General features: G+C 30.3%; 1 protein-coding gene across 1 annotated transcript in view; it reads left to right on the top strand.

Moving 5' to 3' along the window:
- Positions 1-19373, top strand: part of LOC145292193 (cilia- and flagella-associated protein 65-like) — a 2765874-nt gene that overhangs the window by 115334 nt on the left and 2631167 nt on the right. The window contains exon 3 of the mRNA XM_080138498.1: positions 2834-2972. Within this exon, the coding sequence (XP_079994624.1) occupies positions 2834-2972 (139 nt within the window). The remainder of the gene's footprint in view (positions 1-2833; positions 2973-19373) is intronic.

The raw sequence follows: 19373 nt of genomic DNA, 5'->3' as shown, positions 1-19373 counted from the left end.
ACCTTTTCAATGTCAATGCATACAAATCTGCAAATAGAACAACAAAGATACTCGTACGAGAGCTCATATTTGCTGATAACACCGCATTTGTAGCGCATAGTCACGAAGATGCTCAGGACATAATAACTCGCTTCGCAGGATCAGCCAAGGCCTTCGGATTGAAGATTAATATCAAGAAAACCGAAATGATGTACCAACAATCCCCTGGATCACCAGTAACAAGTCAGTCAATTAAAATTCAGGACCAGGAGCTTTACAATGTCAGCAAATTCAAATACCTAGGGACCACAGTCATGAACAACAACAAAATGGATGAGGAGATTTCGACAAACAGAAGGTCTGGCAAAATAAAGACCTGACTTTCAGAACTAAATGCTTGGTGTACCGCGCCATCGTCCTCTCGTCCAATCTTATACAGTGCAGAAACTTGGCCAGTGTACAAACTGGTAGCCCGCAAGTTCAACACCTATATGATGAGACCCCTCCGGTAGATTTTAAATGTCAAGTGGTATGACTTTGTCAGCAACAGGGAGATCCTATCACAAGCCAACCTCCCAAGCATGTATGACTTGCTCATCCGGAACAGAATGGAGAACTCCTAACTACCAAAACAGATACTGTTTTCACAACTGGAGGATGGGGTACGAGGCATAGGCAGACTTAAGCTCAGGTTTTGTGACACCGTCAAACGAAATCTAAAGGACAGGTTGATCCCTACTGGAAGCTGGCAGACCCTCAGTCGCGACCGTGACAAGTGGAGAATGATGGTTCACAGGAAGTTGTCTTCTGACACGAAGGACAGAACATGATGATGATATTTGAGTTAAGAATTTATTGTTTGACAAAAGGAATATATAAAGAAGGGGTTATATTAATTTCCTTAATCCATGGATTTTCAATAATGGCTCATATAATCAGAGGAAATGAAATGCAGTTAGCAAAATGTTCAGCTGTAAAAGGCACGTATTTTGTTTTTCAGCACAAATATTGAAAATAGTTTTGTTGGGTGGTGAATGATAGTTATATGAAAATAATTATTGGAAGAGGGAATTTCATACAACCTGGGTAGTCCATTATCGGAAGGAGTATAATATCCTCCGGGGTTTTATTTCCAAGTAGGTAGAATATTGGTCCAGGGGAGAAAGCAGTAATCCCATATAACAAAATGCATGGTTGCTCCTTATTGATATTCCGAAAGGTATACAGGGCAGCCGTATTCATTGGTGTGTTGAATGCTATTTTGTATAAGTAATCCAGATTCTTTTTTAGTGTTGACATAGTATATCAGATATTGGATGGATATACCAATCCATTGCATATATTCCCATGGGTGATGGAATTATATATGCATGTCTATGGTGCAATGGACCTTGAAAATCAATGGTCTGGATGGCAGAACATTCCAAGAGATGATTTTTAAAAGCAATGTGCTGGACGAATAGCTTCTAATATGAGATTGATACTTGGTGAACTGCCGGTCAGCTTTCTTGTTGAGAAGGGATGAGGGAAGCCTTTTAGATGAAGGAATGAGGAGGATGGGGGTGAAGTAGAGAGGGTAAGGAGAGAAGGGATGAAATGTATGCATAGGACTTTAGGAAGTGCAGTGAAAGATGAGTTTTGGAAGTATTTATTAAGTTCCTATTGAAACTGTAGTAGCAAGAAAAATCAGCGTTATTTTATATTTAAGATTAATTGATTGTTGAAATAAAAAGTAAAGAGAAAAGTGAAAGGATTAAAAAAAAATGCTATTTTAAAATAAACTTTTGGACATAACTGATAACCTTTTCAAGTATTGAGACGTGCTTCATCCCATATTAGAATATATCCTGTTTATTGTTGTGGGATATCATGTTATTTCATTTCCTAGACACAGCTCTAGAACATAGATCCCATTAGTGTGTGTGTATGTATGTATATATATATATATATATATATATATATATATATATATATGCATGCAAACATATTCTGCAGTTGATGGATCGATCCCTGGTATAGTCAACCATACTGATGAGTTGTAGATATGGCAAAACATGTTTGTAGATAACTATTTTATCTATATTAAGTAAGTAAATGAATATTAATGTATGTCTATGTATTTATATTTGTGTATATCTATATGCATGTATTTGTATACATGCCTATATGTGGAGCAACTATTCAGTTTGAAGGAAGAAAATTTTTCTTAGCTCCCAGGGGGAGATTACCTTCAGTATATATAATTATCACTAAATAATAGAAATTAATATATATATATATATATATAATTAAAAGGATATAATTTATTTATGAACTTTAAAATCTAATAATGAACCATGCCCATATTTATTTTTTTTTACTATTGGCTAATCCAGTTGAATTTTAATACTTAAAGTGATGGTTTTGTAAATATTTGCATGCATATAATTATAATATACTCTATTTTTGTGGGATTTCATGTTATTTAATGATTTTGAAATGTTTTTGAAAATAGATGCTATATATAAAGAGAATGACTTTTCATAGCAACATTTTATTTTTAATTAAAACAATTTTTCATTTTCGGTTTGATGTCTATTTTAAATATGATGACGATCATAAACGAAAAATTTGTCAATTTGTAAAAATCTAATTTTATGAAAAGTTATTCATTTGTACTTAGCATTGATAATTTTCATTGAAAAATATCTGCTTTTTAATTGACTGTACTATAATTAAAGAGTAAAGAATTGACATAAAAGTGGTTTTCTATTTAAAAAAAGTTGTTTCTGTGATTTTTCAGATTGAATCTATTTTCATTTATTTCTTGCAAATTTTCACTATGTAAAATACATTTTTTTGTTTGTTCTTCCAGAATTCCTGAATCGAAATATTTCACCACTTTGTATCCAAAGCAAATTACTTTAAATCCGGGAAACAGTTACTCCTTACCAATTACTTTTCATCCGCAAGAAAAAAAAGTTTATGAAGATGTGGTTAAATGTCACAGCAATGTAAGAAATAATTTTTTCACTATAATTACTGCATTTCTCTTTGAACTATCGTGAATTTTTTTATATATATAGACGACTATATATACTATTTAACCCATTACACTGGAAACAATTATAGCTCATTGGCTTATTTGCCAAATTAAAGATTAAATGTGTGCCATGTTTTGCATTAAATACTAATCCCTATTAGTTCATATTAATGCTTAATTGTGCATCAAATGGATGCTATAATACTTAGTTTGCTATATTCTATTGTAACAAAATTCCATATAAAATTTTTGTTATATCAGCTTGGTAGTTTCTGAGAAAATTGAAACAGACAGACAAAGAGAAATATAATATAGATAATAATTAGCTTAACCTTTTCCCATCCTATATTTCTGATAATATTAAAATGATAAAAGCAGTCAGCTGACCAATCCTATCACTTATAATCTAACTCTAATTCAAAGAGTAGGTGATAAAGAAAACTAACTTCCAGAAGTAAAGTAGGCGCAGTTTTGAAGTCAGACAATTTTAGTTTAAATCAAGTACAAAATCGAACTCTGGCAGAAACGATGTTAAAAATTATTCATCAGTGTAATTGATAAGTTTACTGTCGGAGGTGTCCACTTAAATATTCTGAACTGTTATTCTGATGAATTGGAAAGTGAATAGCAATCTGCTTTTTCCTCTCTAGATGAAATCTGGCAACAAGCATATCAAATGGTAACTTAGTACTTAATTGCATTGTGCATAATTCAAGTTTGCAATGATCAACATCAGATACTGTGACTCTTAAACGTTATGATCTTGCTAATGTTTTAGAAACATAAAGATTCAATCAACCAGACAGTTAATAAAAAAAATAAAAAAACATAAATCTGCTATGTATGTAGACTCTCCAGAGATGAAAGATAAGATTGCATATAAATGAAACATTTGAAATGCAAGTTGTGTTCGAAGTGTGACGTTTATGCAATCATGTTTTTTTTCTTCCCCGTGTCGTGGATGATTGATGAGTAAAAATCTATTATTAATGAATTTATACTTATGCATGAACTCACTTTTCTATGAAACTCTTTTAGTTCTCAAATCTATCAATAACGCTGTTCTGAATTGCAAATGACAGACGAATTTTCTTTGTTGAAATCGGCGCTTCCCAATATTTTTCCAATTACGACCCTTGTTTCTACTTCATGGTTTTTGCATCCTCACCAAAAAAAGTTTTTAATCTTAAACAAAACAACTTAAACAAAACAAAAAAGATATTTAGAAGTGTTATAAACAGAAAAACCAAAATAAATGAATTATTTTGTGAAAAAAATAAATCTTTCAGACAGATACATTTGTGTCTGAATGCATACATACTGGAAGTGAACTGTGGAATACAGCTAGTACAGCGACTTATCCTTCCATTGTGTGATTAGTTCAATGAAACAGAGTGAAAGCAATGCCTTTAACAATTTATTGTCTTATAATTTCTCATGTAATAATAGACAACTCTTATTATAAATGATTACCGCTATGGATTTGCAGTCACAAAAAACTTGCTAACTCCACTTAAAGTTCTACTTTGGATGAAGGTGCTTTTCACAACATATGGATAAAGTGACTGTTATTTAAGTAAAAGCTACAATATTAACTATATTATATTTCTCTTTGTCTGTCTGTTTCAGTTTTTCTAGGAAACTACTGATGCAATCTAACTGAAATTTTGTATGAATCGTTATGATAAAGTGCAGCAAACTAAGTGTTATGATATCCATTTGATACAGTTATTGATTAATAGGCATTAATCACCACAATACAATATGTACTTTAGAAAATTTTTCGAAAACTACTGGGCTGAACTGCTGAAGTTTTGTATAGACTTTTGTTATAAGGTGCAGGATTAAGTATTATGGTATCCGTTCGATGCACAGTTATGAATTAACAGGAATTAGTATTTAATTAAAAAATGTGCACAAATTTAACTACATTCAACCATCAATTTGGCATAGAACAGTCATTCTAAGGCAACCAACTATAACTGCCAGTTTTTAACAAGCTATAAAGTCTAGTTTATGTAATAATACACTAAGGAAATTAGCCTGTCTGTCCATTCCATCTTGTAAATGCTCGAGTGATCTGGTTGAAATTTTGTATGAACCTTTGTTATGATAAGGTGCAACAAACTAAGTATTATGGATTCGTTCAATGTACAGTTAGGGATTAATAGGGATTAGTAACCAAAATACTACATTTATTCACTTTTCTCAGAAACTACCAAGCCAATCTGACTGAAATTTTATATGGACCTTTGTTATGGTAAGGGATTTATAATTAATGCAAAAATGATCACAAATTTAATCATGTTTAGTCATCAATTTCTTACAATTGCAACATCGACTTTTGAAAAAAGCAAACAGCCCTTTATAGAATAAACTCATTTCTGGCTTTAAAATTTTTTTAGTAAATCATAATTTATAAATGATCGAAAGTTTTGGTTACTTTATGCATATAATAATTTTATAGATGAAAACATTTTCTTAAAAAAATTATACTTTCATAAGAATTTGCTTCAATTGATAGTTTCATGATTAAATGATACTATGATATAATTTAACTTTCAAAATCTTTGTTGAAAATAAAAGAAAATTGATAACAGAAATAACATTGTAAAAAAAATCCACTTCTCCATATTGTAAAAGTAATATGCTAAAATCATTTAAGGATGACTCCAATGAGATATAGTAGGTAAAGGTATATTTATCCAATAACACCATAAGATACAGACACCACACAAAGCTGTTACACCTACTGCAAATGTTAACATAACCTAGCTGTCTCTATATTAATAGTATTATGAGGCAATTTCACGTGTCTCACATCAATGTAACTTGGATATTTTTTCAATTTATTGTTAATCAAATAGTTTAAAATAATGCAGCAGCATAAAATTAAGTAAATTCTAAAAATCCTATTTAAAAAAATAATTACAAAAGTAAATTCACCAAAACTTATTTGTAAAATGATCCGTCCCACTTACACATTAGACCTCAGTTCCCTTTTTCTCCATTCGACATGTAAGTCTTCACTCACTGTAAAACTCTGCCTGCTGATATTGTGAACAGCTTTTTCTTTCCTTCCATCAAAAACCTATTTTGTCGAGTTATAATTTTATTATTAAACTAGCATAATGCCCGGTCATAAGATACACTTATATATGAGATTACATATTTATTATTATAGACACAATTCTCTATCGATTATTCTATTAAACCTAATATATAGTAGTGAAATCAAAACTAAAAAAAATATATGATTTGGGTGCTATCAGCTAGAATCGAAACCAAAACATACAACTCTTTACGTCTATTCCTTAGCCCCTGAGCCACGTCCATACGCATATATATATATATATATATATATATATATATATATATAATATTCTGATTGTAGAAATTCCTCTCTGGACCAAAGTACCATAGGTTTGCAACAGCAGATGCTACATACAAATTTATCATGTCTAGACTATTAGTCAGTATGTTATGTAACTTCAGAATGACATTTTAGACTCATTATAATAAAATCCTATATTTTGTCCTAGGAGCAACGCCATCACAATTGCAGCATCTTTAGAGGAAGTTGTTTTTATTTATCTACTTAAATATTAAGTTCTCCTACTGCCCCAGTCAAGGCCAGGAGGAAATATACACATTTCACAGATATTGTGCTTGCACCCTTCATAACTGGATCATAAACTCGTAGACATAACATAATCTTTCCATTTTCTGATTCAAAAGTTCTTTTTCAAATTTCACCCAATCACATTGGCTGAGAGCTGAAAATCTGATTATTCCAGAATATATCTCTTAATACATAAACGAATTTTCCAGAACTTTTCAAATAGGGTGGCACTCTCTACAAGAGGCAATCATTTTTAAAAAATCAACCAAATACTTATAGTCGTTGTTGGTAAGAGAAGACGAGAACAAGTGGCGATTTACAAATCAACAAGTACATACATATATTTTATATATACATATATTTATTCAGTTGTATTGGTAAAATGCCTTACTTGTTATGTCTGCGACATATTCCATTATTAATTTCGGAAAATTTCCCTTTTCAAATGGTTGGCATAACAGGTCGATTCAAAGCGTACTAGATGATGGAGCGGAAGTTGGGTGGGGCCTCGGAGCAAATGTGAGTAGGGGATTTATGTATGGTATTATTAGGTAATTAACATGTTTATAATTTTATTTATTTCTATTCATTTGTCTTTTTTTTTTGTAATAACTTGTTGCTTTAGCGTGAGCTTTTTTAAATTTTGTATGTTCTGTATTTTGTTGTCTTTATCATTATTACTATTATTTATTTTTTCTGCTGATATGTGAGGTGTCTATGTTTATCTGGGTCACATAAGTCGCTAGTGGGCTGTGTCTGGTCAACTATTGAAGGATAGAGTAGGGGTGGGATGTGAGAGAGGTGGGGTGCGGGGTGATGCACTCCTGGTCGGCAGCTGGGTGTTTAGGTTAGTGTTGCCAGGAGTAGGAAGAATTGCGTTCTGTGGTTAAAATATCGACTTTAATAGATGTATTAGTGTTTCTGCAGATGTTGAGGTGTTTGCGGAATGATGATGCTTGTGTTTGTGTGTGTTCCTTGACTCTTATGCGTAGAGGTCTCATGGTGCTGCCAACGTAGAATTTTCCGCAGGCAGAGCATTCTAGTCTGTATACTATGTGTGTACGGTGGCAGATGGTTGCGGGGTATACGGGGCAATTTGTTAATGTGCATGGTTGTGGGTCCTCGCTGTGCCTGTGTTTAGAGAGTTTCTGTCTAAGGGATGGCCCAGAGTGGGTTAGTTGCATATTGAGACCCTCTCTTCTGATAGCCCTGCGGATAGCCGTTGTGATCTTGTCGCTGAGATGGGGCATTTTAAGGAAGCAAGTATTAGTGGGGAAGCCTCTTACATGTTTTCTCGTGTTCCAAAGGTGTTTAATGACAGTGATGGGGTATCCGTTTGTCTGTAGGACCTGGTGGAACCGTTTTGTGCATTCTGTCTTGTCTTTTGGCTTGCTGCATTTGCTTTGGATGCAGGTTATCTCATTCCTAGCATATCCGATGATGGCCTTAGTAGGGAGGGCAGACTTGTAGTGTATAAATATACTTCGGCTGGCTGGTTTTTGGTAGAATTTAGTAATGACGGCTCCTTCGTCTGATATTTTTAGGTTGACAAAAGACAAGACCTCCTCTCTCACATCCCTCCCCCCTACTCTATCCTTCAATAGTTGACTGGACACAGCCCACTAGCGACTTACGTGACCCAGATAAACATAGATAAACACCTCACATATCAGCAGAAAAAAATAAAAATAAAATAAATAATAGTAATAATGATAAAGACAACAAAATACAGAACATACAAAATTAAAAAAGCTCACAAGTTATTACAAAAAAAAAAGACAAATAAATAGAAATAAATAAAATTATAAACATGTTAATTACCTAATCATACCATACATAAATCCCCTATTCACATTTGCTCCGAGACCCCACATAGCTACCCAACTTCCGCTCCATCATCTAGTACGCTTTGAATCGACCTGTTATGCCAACCATTTGAAAAGGGAAATTTTCCGAAATTAATAATGGAATTTGTCGCAGACATAACAAGTAAGTCATTTTACCAATACAACTGAATAAATATATGTATATATAAAATATATGTATGTACTTATTGATTTGTAAATCGCCACTTGTTCTCGTCTTCTCTTACCAACAACGACTATAATTCATTCCTCGCATTGTGACAGCCTTCTAAATCTCTACTACATACCTAGCCCACACAATGCTTCAAGCAAACTACATATCAATCCCAAACCAAATACAAACATAACCGCTCATAAACAAAAAATTCAATATTGATAACCTTACACTTAACTATGCACACATTAACAATACGCCACTATCTCCCTCCCTGAAAAAAAAAAAAAACCCTGTAAAAATAAAAAATATGTACAGGTACTATCATTTATTTTTCGATTTTGGAGTGGTTTAGCGAACCTTACACAATGCTATTTTAAAAAAATTTATTTTGTTTTCTAGCGGGCGTTTTTTTTTTTTTTTTTTTTTTTTTTAAACTTTTTTTACATTTAGTCAAATGTGGGCGATTTAAATTACTTACATATTTTCCTACAATTAGCTAGATTTCAATCATGATACTTATCTTGTCTGCATAGGTTTTTGACTATGAGAGAGAGAAAGTGAGTGAGAGAGAAAGAGTTGGGAAGAATATATACAGAGCGTGAGGGGGAGAAAGGGAGAGAGAGATAGATATTGTTTGCCGTGTGATGTTCTTTTTATGCCGAAGAACAAACAATAAACATTTCATGGCATCAACATTATCTACAACAGTTTTTGTTTTCTCTCTCTCTCTCTATCTATCTATCTATATATATATATATATATATATATATATATATATATATATATATATATATATAAAGAGCAAATAATTAATAAAACATGTTAAAAAACACTTTGAAAAAGAGTTAAAAACATTTAATTTGAAAAGGAAACACTAAATAAGTGGATAGTCCTTAATCTGCAGAGTTTTATATATATTCTTCTCAATTCTATCTCACTCACTTTTTGCATTTCTTTTCATGGCGAACAATACCTACACCAGTTTTTATTTCCTTTCTCTCTCTCTCTCTCGCTTTTTGGATTTCTTTTTCTGCCAAAATAAAAACAAGCATCCCATGGCATCAACGTTATCTACACCAGTTTTTTATTTTCTCTCCCTCTCACTCACTTGCTTGCTTTTTACATTTCTTTTTCTGCCGAAATAAAAAAAAACCCCAAACATTTTACGGCGTCAACATTATCTACAACAGTTTTTCTCCTCTCTCTTTTTCTCTCTCTCTGATTATTATTTCTCCTGCGTTTTTCTGTGTCCATGTGTTCATTTTACCATGCGGCTATCAGAAAAGCGAGAAAATTCATCTACCTACTTTTCATTCCACCTTTTCTTACATATTCACAGTGAGACAACAACTATAGGAGATGAGGATAACGATCTGCAAAGAAATAAATACATAAACTATTTTCTTTATTAATTAACTTACGGATATTTTTCTATAATAAAAAAAAAACCCCAAAAGCAGTTTGCTACACTAATTCCTTCTTAAAAAATAAAAAGAATTTTGTCTTTTTTGTGGTGATGGTGGATTTCCATTTACACAAACTGAGCCACAGCAATGTGTGGCTGGGTACAGTTAATACGTATACTCCCTTTTTTAAAAGATGAAGTCGGCCAATCATTGAGGACAAGATGCAAGCAAGTTCCACAGTTTTATAATTATGTAGATTAATAATTTAATGATCAATTGATACTATTATATAATACTAAATTTTAAATTTCAAAATCCTATTAAAGAAACGGATTTAAAAACAAAACAAAAAAAAAAGTTAAATTCTCAGGTAGATACAGAAAACAATGATTTCATTTAATTTTAAAAATCCTTGTAAAAATAATTTGGTACTCCCTCCCCACAAAAAATGCTATCCCAGGCAACACCGGTTAAGTAAATTTCATAAAGTTATTAGCAATGTCTACATTTTGTTGATTGAAATTTTTCTGATCTAAATACTGATGCCATCCGTATTGTCTTTTTGTGATTTTTATGTGGAAAAATTTTCATGTGTCCATTTTAACTTTTTCTTGTTTCATTCGAAAGGTAAAATTAATGCTCAAAGAGATAGATCACCAATGATTATAATCATTTGGATTCTTTTGCAAAAGAATAAAAAACAACCTACCTTTTGTTGATTAAGATAAATCATGTCTTATATTTTCAACGTAAGGCAAACATTTCTATGTTAATTGAATTATTTATTGCAACAAAGTCATTCTAATTATAGGCTATCATATGAGAAACTGAAATTGGCTGAGAGGAAATTACTTCACTAAGCAGCAGCAAATTCTAAAAGAAATAGCATGTGATTTTTCTCTTATTTAGAAAAACATTATTAATCTTATGTTTGGTGTTAGAATATCTTCATATAGTTGTAGTCTTTGCTTTACTTTCATGATTTTGATTCATGAAAATACATTACTTCTAGCCTTAATTTAAATTTAACATACAAAGTGATATAAACAAGTTTCCAGACATTTTTTGCACAGGCATTTAAAATTGTTGTAGACACTTGAAAATTCAGTATGTTATTGCTATACATCATATGAGATGATTGTCCAATTTTTTATGATTTCAAGTTGAAATGAACAGCTACAGCAGGAATAAATAATTAAAGCTTGATTGTCACAGCTGGTGAATTTCAAAAAATGCAATCTGGACGTGAGGACACGTTAGAAGAACGATATGCAATAAAATTCTGTTCTAAACTTGGAAATAATGTCACAGAAACGTATGGAATGTTTCAGAATGCTTTTGGATCATTTTGCATGAATCGAGCATAAGTTTTTGAGTGACACAAGAGATTCAATGGAAGTAGGTAGTCCGTGAGGGATTATTAGATGATGTGGGTGGAGTAAGGAAGTCAGAACACTAGAGTTGATTGGTCCAATAAAGAATTTCATAGATAAGGACCATCGTGTCGCAATAAGTTCACAGTTTAATGTCAGTGTGGGAACTGAACACACGATTATTCAGAGGAACTTAAGATACAGAAGATTTGCGCAAATGCACCAGTCCACAACTCCATTCTTGTTACAGACTATTTGACTAAGATAGGCATATAGACAGATTCTTACTCTCCATATAGTTCAGACCTTGCTACCTGTGACTTTTGAGTATTCTCTAAGCTCAAGGAAAACTTTAGAGACTGTCATTATGAGACAATTAAGGTGATAAGAGGTTGTGACAAGGGTCATTGACACACTCACACAAGAGGACTTCCATGGAGCCTTCCAGAAGTTGTTGGAACTGAACAACAAGTGGGTTGCAGCCAGAAGAGATTACTTCAAAGGGGACTACTTTCATGTGTGTACTATCAATAAATGTGCCCATACGATAAAAGTCTAGAAACTTATTGAAAGCACCTCGTATATACAGAATGCCATTTAGTATTTTTATCTTAATGTATATACACTTGTTGAATCTGCACCTGATCTCAATGCCCACATTGACGTCTCAGAAGGTGTCCATCAGTATGGCAGAAAACATGAGACTGAACGGGGTAGGAACCAAAGCACACACCGCTGTTCCACTCCATTTGTAACTTTAAGATACTCTGACTCCTTTGAAGATCCCGGATATATACATAACGACTAAATAATGCTTAAAGTATTTTGTTTTGGAAAATGTTTTTCAAACATAATTTTTTATCCTGATTGTGAACAAAATGTATCCCGGATTCCTGTTCTGATGGATGATGCTGTTGCTAATAATTTTGTCGCATCTGTATGACTAAAAGTAAACATTGTCTGAAACCGACTGGAAATTTGGATTCCATTGTCTGAGCTTTTTTTTTTTGAGAAAGATAGCACAATGCCAGATTAGCTTCGTTGAAGGAAGTCCACTGCTTCAAAACAAATGAAACTATAAAATAAAATATGCATCAAGTGCGCTTGAAAGCTAAATCACAACGTAATATTAAGAAGAAAAAGAAATTTTTTTACTTGTTTGAAATTTATAATTTAAATATATTTTAGAGCCAAACTCCATCCTCAGTATGTTTTTTTTTCTTTTTTCTCTTCTTTCTTACCATGTTGTAAAGTTGGAGACAGAAGTTTGTTTGTAAAGAGCTATGCATTGTATCTCCGCGGTTGTATTTTGAAATGTTGGAACTGTGTGTTGGCAATGTAAGATTAACATCAAGGGTATGAGTTTCCTAATATTACATTGTAATTTAGCTTTCAAGCGCACTTGATGTGTATTTTATTTTATTCAAATTAAATCAATGTTTCTATAATGAAACTATAATTATGTTGCATATTATTGTAGACTGAGCTAATATTGTTTTGTTTTTTGAAGTGTTAATCAAGGTCCCCACCAATATGAAGTAATGTTGAAAAGCATGTTAATTAATGTATGAAAGAATGTGCTTTCACTCCCTTATAATGGCAAAAAATGTTTAGGAAGAAATGTTTTAAGCAATCATGAAACAAACAGAAATGTAAAAACGGTTCTATTATAAATTTTGTGCAGATTCCTGAGTTCGAGAAAATACACTTGTTACATGAAGAACTATCCCTTATGTAAGTAAGAAGACATACTAGATAAGTGAAAATGATATTAGGATAAGGTTAGAATCGAACCCTGTTGGCAAGTGTTAAAAGATAATGGAAAAATGGAAAGTTAGAAATTAAGTCTATTGTTAATTCTATTAGAAATAGTTAAATATTGTTTATATCGGAAAAAAGAGTCGATTGGCCATTCTTTAGAAATGTAGATATCAAATATGTCAGTTAAATGAATGCACAACGCGAGTTATATTGTTAAAAAATAGGTTAGAAAGAATTAAGGATTCTTTTGTTTGCCAAAAGTGTGTTTGGACAAACATATATAAAGCCACATGAAAATTAGTCACGTTTGAAAAACGCACTTCTGACATCATAAACAAAGATTTCTCAATATAGGAATCTGAGGGTTTGGAGTTGAAAGTCGACAGTTGATAAGAGATAGTCAGTTGGAGACGAGAGCCCCTTAGAAGCGAAGGGTAGAAGATTAGACCATGTAGATCCAAGTTTGAATTGCTGAAGTCATCGACCGGCCAATCAGATGAATAAAGAAATCACCATTTATGTTTGCAATTGTTCATCTCGTCATTCTTTACAACAAAAAGGTAAACGTGTTTTATCATCATCTATAACAAACTGTGTACAACCCTTCCAAATAGCATGTGTCCTCCCCACCACCATCATAAGTGAAGTTTCTCCTCCTCCTCTCTATATGTTTATAAGAACTGTTGTTGCATATGTCTCACAGACTGTATAAATATGAAACCTCCAAGAATTGTCACAATCGTCGTCATTATGTAATATATATAAATGTCTTCCCATCAGAATTGTCATCACCATCCGTTATATGTATCCCCGTATTACATGAACCCGTTATAAGTCCCAAATATGAGCCCCTGCTACACAACACACTTGTCAGATGTTACATCGACTGAAACGTTGTGAAAATAATACTCAGATTAAGAATAGTAGTCTGAAGAATTAAGCTTAATTTGTCGATGTTGATAATAAATATTATATTTGCCTTGAGAGAAAAAAAGTCCCTGCATCGTCTCATCTTTTTAAATATCAATAATATATATATATATACACACACACACGAGAGTCGTTCTAAAAGTAAAGCCTTTTATTTTTTAACTCCAAAAAATTTAAGAGCTACGGAGACGGGACTGGTACCATTAAAATAAGTGACTTTTTGTGCTTTGGAATTTATTTTCTTACATAGTCACCATCATTCGAATTCAATGACTCATCTCTGCTTCTGATGGACGTTTATAACAGGAGTTGCTTTCTTATGAATCTCACACCATCAATATCTGAAACAGATGAAACTTTCTGGTCATGAATGCACAAGTTCAATTATCATAACTATGCAGTGTGAAATCTTCTTTGATCCATTCTACACTATCAATAAAATAGTATAAACGGTAATATGGTCAACATCTTGAAATTTGCAATTTAGACTTTTGTTATTTCTTTGTTATATGAGAGAGAGAATGTCTGTCAGATGAAATAAACCTTTCAGAATAAGAAAAATCTTAAATTGTTTGTAAATGATTTCCATTAGTATATTTTGCCTTTTGGCTTCTGAAACAATGATAGACTTATGGAAATGGAAAAAAAAAATACAATTGAACCATTATTTATTATATTTCTTGTTTTATTCATTTAATTCTATCACTCTAAAGTAGCTGAAAGACAAAACATTAAATATTTCCGGACAATTTCAGCTTTTTCTTTCCACATCTTGAAAATACACCATTGTGTTAGATTTTTATATCTATAACTAGTAATTACGCGCAAAATGAATAGCCGATGCTCAAAATGTATAAATATTTTGACCCTTCACTTTACTTATAAATCAACCAATTTTAATGTAATTTCCAGTATTTATCAAATAATGATCACTGAATATAATGAACCCATTATTTTTATTTGAATCTTAGTCGCAATGTATTGTTTAAACCAAAAATACTTTTACTAAAATTAGGGTTTTCAGTAGTAAAAAAAAAAAATGACCGATTTTATTTTTGCTTTTTTAATGAAAATAAAGCATCATTAAATTGTAAGATTAAAAAAGAAAAAATAATTTTTTCAGAGACATTACGAAAAAAGTCTCTAAAGTCTGTATTAACGAAATCGATATACCTCAGAGGGAGTTAACTGACATTTACTTTGGTTGACAATGCCTCCTATTGGTGAATGGTGAACCTGAAGTCTTACGCCCTTAGCTTATAGATTTTCCAATTTCTTTATTTGGTGAGGCTTAACCTCTTTAAATTCTTTCTCATAGGATATGTCTAGGTATTCTTGGATGCAGGTTTTGTCATCAGTCCGATTACTAGTAGACCTAGTATAGAATTTAATACGATATGGGGACCATTAATTATAAACTACAGATAATATATACAAGTAAGAAGTAAAACATTAATATAGATACATAGATATATGTTAATATACAGTAATAATTAGTAATAAATAGTGATATTTATAACTAGAAATAAAATAGGTTTAAGGCTCCTAAAATTCGTACCAGAATGGTCTGCAAGGACCCGTGGCACAGTGGTTAAAGTACTTGGAAAAATCAGTTGTAAAAAAGTGAAGGTTCAATCCTCAGTGTGGAAAAATACAATTGCAGATAACTTAGGACTTCTATCCAGTCATGGGTGACGGAATGGAATGAGAGCATACTACCCCCCCCCCCCCCCCCCCGTGAAGTAAATAAATGGTTCCACTCAGAATTCTGTCTAAATTCCTGAGTTCGACGGAAACATTCCAGACTTCAACAAGATACACCTGAAGAAGGTCGGAGGTTACATTCACATTCAAGATGAGAACAGTAGCCCAATGAATCCAAATAATACGAATATAATAAATATGTAATGTAAAGTAATTATCAAGGGAAGATAAAATATGTAATGCAAAATAATTATTAATATTAGATTTAATATGTAATGTAAAATATTATATTCTAACTATGTAATATATACTATGTAAATATTCATAAATTACATATGTAATTTTATAATAGAGGACGTAAAATATTATGACTTAATAATTACAATAGTAGATGAAATAAATATGTAATATAAAATAATTAAAAATAGTAGATGAAATGTAAATATATATGTAAATATTTATAAAATTATAGATAAAATAAATATGAAAAGTAAAATAATTACCAATAGTAGATAAAATAAATATGAAAAGTAAAATAATTACCAATAGTAGATAAAATAAATATGTAAGGTAAAATAATTATCAATAGTAGATAAAATAAATATGTAAGGTAAAATAATTACCAATAGTAGATAAAATAAATATGTAAGGTAAAATAATTACCAATAGTAGATAAAATAAATATGTAAGGTAAAATAATTACCAATAGTAGATAAAATAAATATGTAAGGTAAAATAATTACCAATAGTAGATAAAATAAATATGTAAGGTAAAATAATTACCAATAGTAAATAAAATAAATATGTAAGGTAAAATAATTACCAATAGTAGATAAAATAAATATGTAAGGTAAAATAATTACCAATAGTAGATAAAATAAATATGTAAGGTAAAATAATTACCAATAGTAGATAAAATAAATATGTAAGGTAAAATAATTATCAATAGTAGATAAAATAAATATGTAAGGTAAAATAATTACCAATAGTAGATAAAATAAATATGTAAGGTAAAATAATTACCAATAGTAGATAAAATAAATATGTAAGGTAAAATAATTACCAATAGTAGATAAAATAAATATGTAAGGTAAAATAATTACCAATAGTAGATAAAATAAATATGTAAGGTAAAATAATTATCAATAGTAGATAAAATAAATATGTAAGGTAAAATAATTACCAATAGTAGATAAAATAAATATGTAAGGTAAAATAATTACCAATAGTAGATAAAATAAATATGTAAGGTAAAATAATTACCAATAGTAGATAAAATAAATATGTAAGGTAAAATAATTACCAATAGTAGATAAAATAAATATGTAAGGTAAAATAATTACCAATAGTAGATAAAATAAATATGTAAGGTAAAATAATTACCAATAGTAGATAAAATAAATATGTAAGGTAAAATAATTACCAATAGTAGATAAAATAAATATGTAAGGTAAAATAATTACCAATAGTAGATAAAATAAATATGTAAGGTAAAATAATTACCAATAGTAGATAAAATAAATATGTAAGGTAAAATAATTACCAATAGTAGATAAAATAAATATGTAAGGTAAAATAATTACCAATAGTAGATAAAATAAATATGTAAGGTAAAATAATTACCAATAGTAGATAAAATAAATATGTAAGGTAAAATAATTACCAATAGTAGATAAAATAAATATGTAAGGTAAAATAATTACCAATAGTAGATAAAATAAATATGAAAAGTAAAATAATTACCAATAGTAGATAAAATAAATATGTAAGGTAAAATAATTATCAATAGTAGATAAAATAAATATGTAAGGTAAAATAATTACCAATAGTAGATAAAATAAATATGTAAGGTAAAATAATTACCAATAGTAGATAAAATAAATATGTAAGGTAAAATAATTACCAATAGTAGATAAAATAAATATGTAAGGTAAAATAATTACCAATAGTAGATAAAATAAATATGTAAGGTAAAATAATTACCAATAGTAGATAAAATAAATATGTAAGGTAAAATAATTACCAATAGTAGATAAAATAAATATGTAAGGTAAAATAATTACCAATAGTAGATAAAATAAATATGTAAGGTAAAATAATTACCAATAGTAGATAAAATAAATATGTAAAGTAAAATAATTACCAATAGTAGATAAAATAAATATGTAAGGTAAAATAATTATCGATAGTAGCAGCTGAATCTTTAAAACCAATATTAAAAAAAAAAAAACAGTATAGTATTTATTGTTGCAGATTCCTAGTGTCAAAAAATTATATTTTCAATTGATGAAAGCAATCGTAAAATAGATTGCTTAAAACAATAAGGGGTTCATATAGCTATAGAAAAATCTGTTGATTTGAGAGCGCTCACCCTAAATTTTGCTTTGCAGACATCCTTATAGTCTTCGTCATGTTTGATAGTAATGGTGTCTTTAAATTTAGTTGTATAATCTTTCTGGACTGTTGGTTTTGATAGCAATATGTTGTTTACTTTAAAAGAGCGAATAGTCAGTCACAAGAAGGCAGAAGTTATTCTTTCTCTTGATTTTATTTTTAATTTATCATTTTCCTTTCGATTTCAAAGAAATATATATTTTGCTCAATCAGTACTGTTTTTGTCATAATACTCAACAAAAAGTTTTTAATCTGGTGATGAAAAAAGTATTTTTAAGACGCTGAATCAAATTGCACAAAAAATAAAATGATTTCGTATTATTAACGATGTGCTAAAGTATTTGAAAAAAAATATTTTTTTTGTAAAAAATTCTCACATTCTTCGGCCTCTTCTGAACTTATCTATCTTTGATAAATTCTGTTTATGGTTTTTCTCATATTTTAGGCAGTATATTAAATAGTTTGCTTTTTAGGGAGATTAAATCTCCAAAACTATTTGCTGCTAAATTATCTCTTTAAGTATGTTCTTTTCTATCATTTTTCATAAGAGATCCTAGATTAGCGTTTTATTTCTTACTAGCTGACCCATATCCCGGCTTTTCCCAAGAAAGGAGATTAACTCAGGAATTTCCATACCCAACCTATAGTAGCCAAAGTGACAGGGAAAAATCGACTTCATTTTATTATTTCTTATGTTTTTGCAAACCTATTGTATCATGTATCCTTCTTCTAAACCGCACTTATTTAGTAGTTTCATTTTTTTTTGCCGATATTTGGTCAAGTATCACAATTTGTTATTAGTTTTACTATACTTATTTTAAGTATTTTTAATTATCTTATTAATCTTTCAATTAACTTTTTTATGTGTGTTCTGGTGGAAAATGAAGTTTTGTATATTTTATTATAAACAAAACAGTCTATGAAATATTCAAAATTAACTCTTTGAACAATGTCAATGAATTTTCAGAATAAAATCATAGATGTAGGTATTATTGAATTCTGTCAAAGTTAACCATAAGTATAACAGCATTTTATAATTACTATTTGGGTATAATCTTATTTATTATGACTTGTATGTAATCCATTCTTTAAAAGATATTGGATAAGGTATGGATTGAAGATGAAACAGATAAATTTGTTAAGTTTGGTATTAATGTAAA

The sequence above is a fragment of the Euprymna scolopes genome, chromosome 13 (genome assembly GCF_053919585.1).
Source record: "Euprymna scolopes isolate OS-2025 chromosome 13, ASM5391958v1, whole genome shotgun sequence".
NCBI lineage: Eukaryota > Metazoa > Mollusca > Cephalopoda > Sepiida > Sepiolidae > Euprymna > Euprymna scolopes.
Note: the sequence above shows the minus strand (reverse complement) of the source record. Positions and strands in the feature narration are given on the sequence as shown.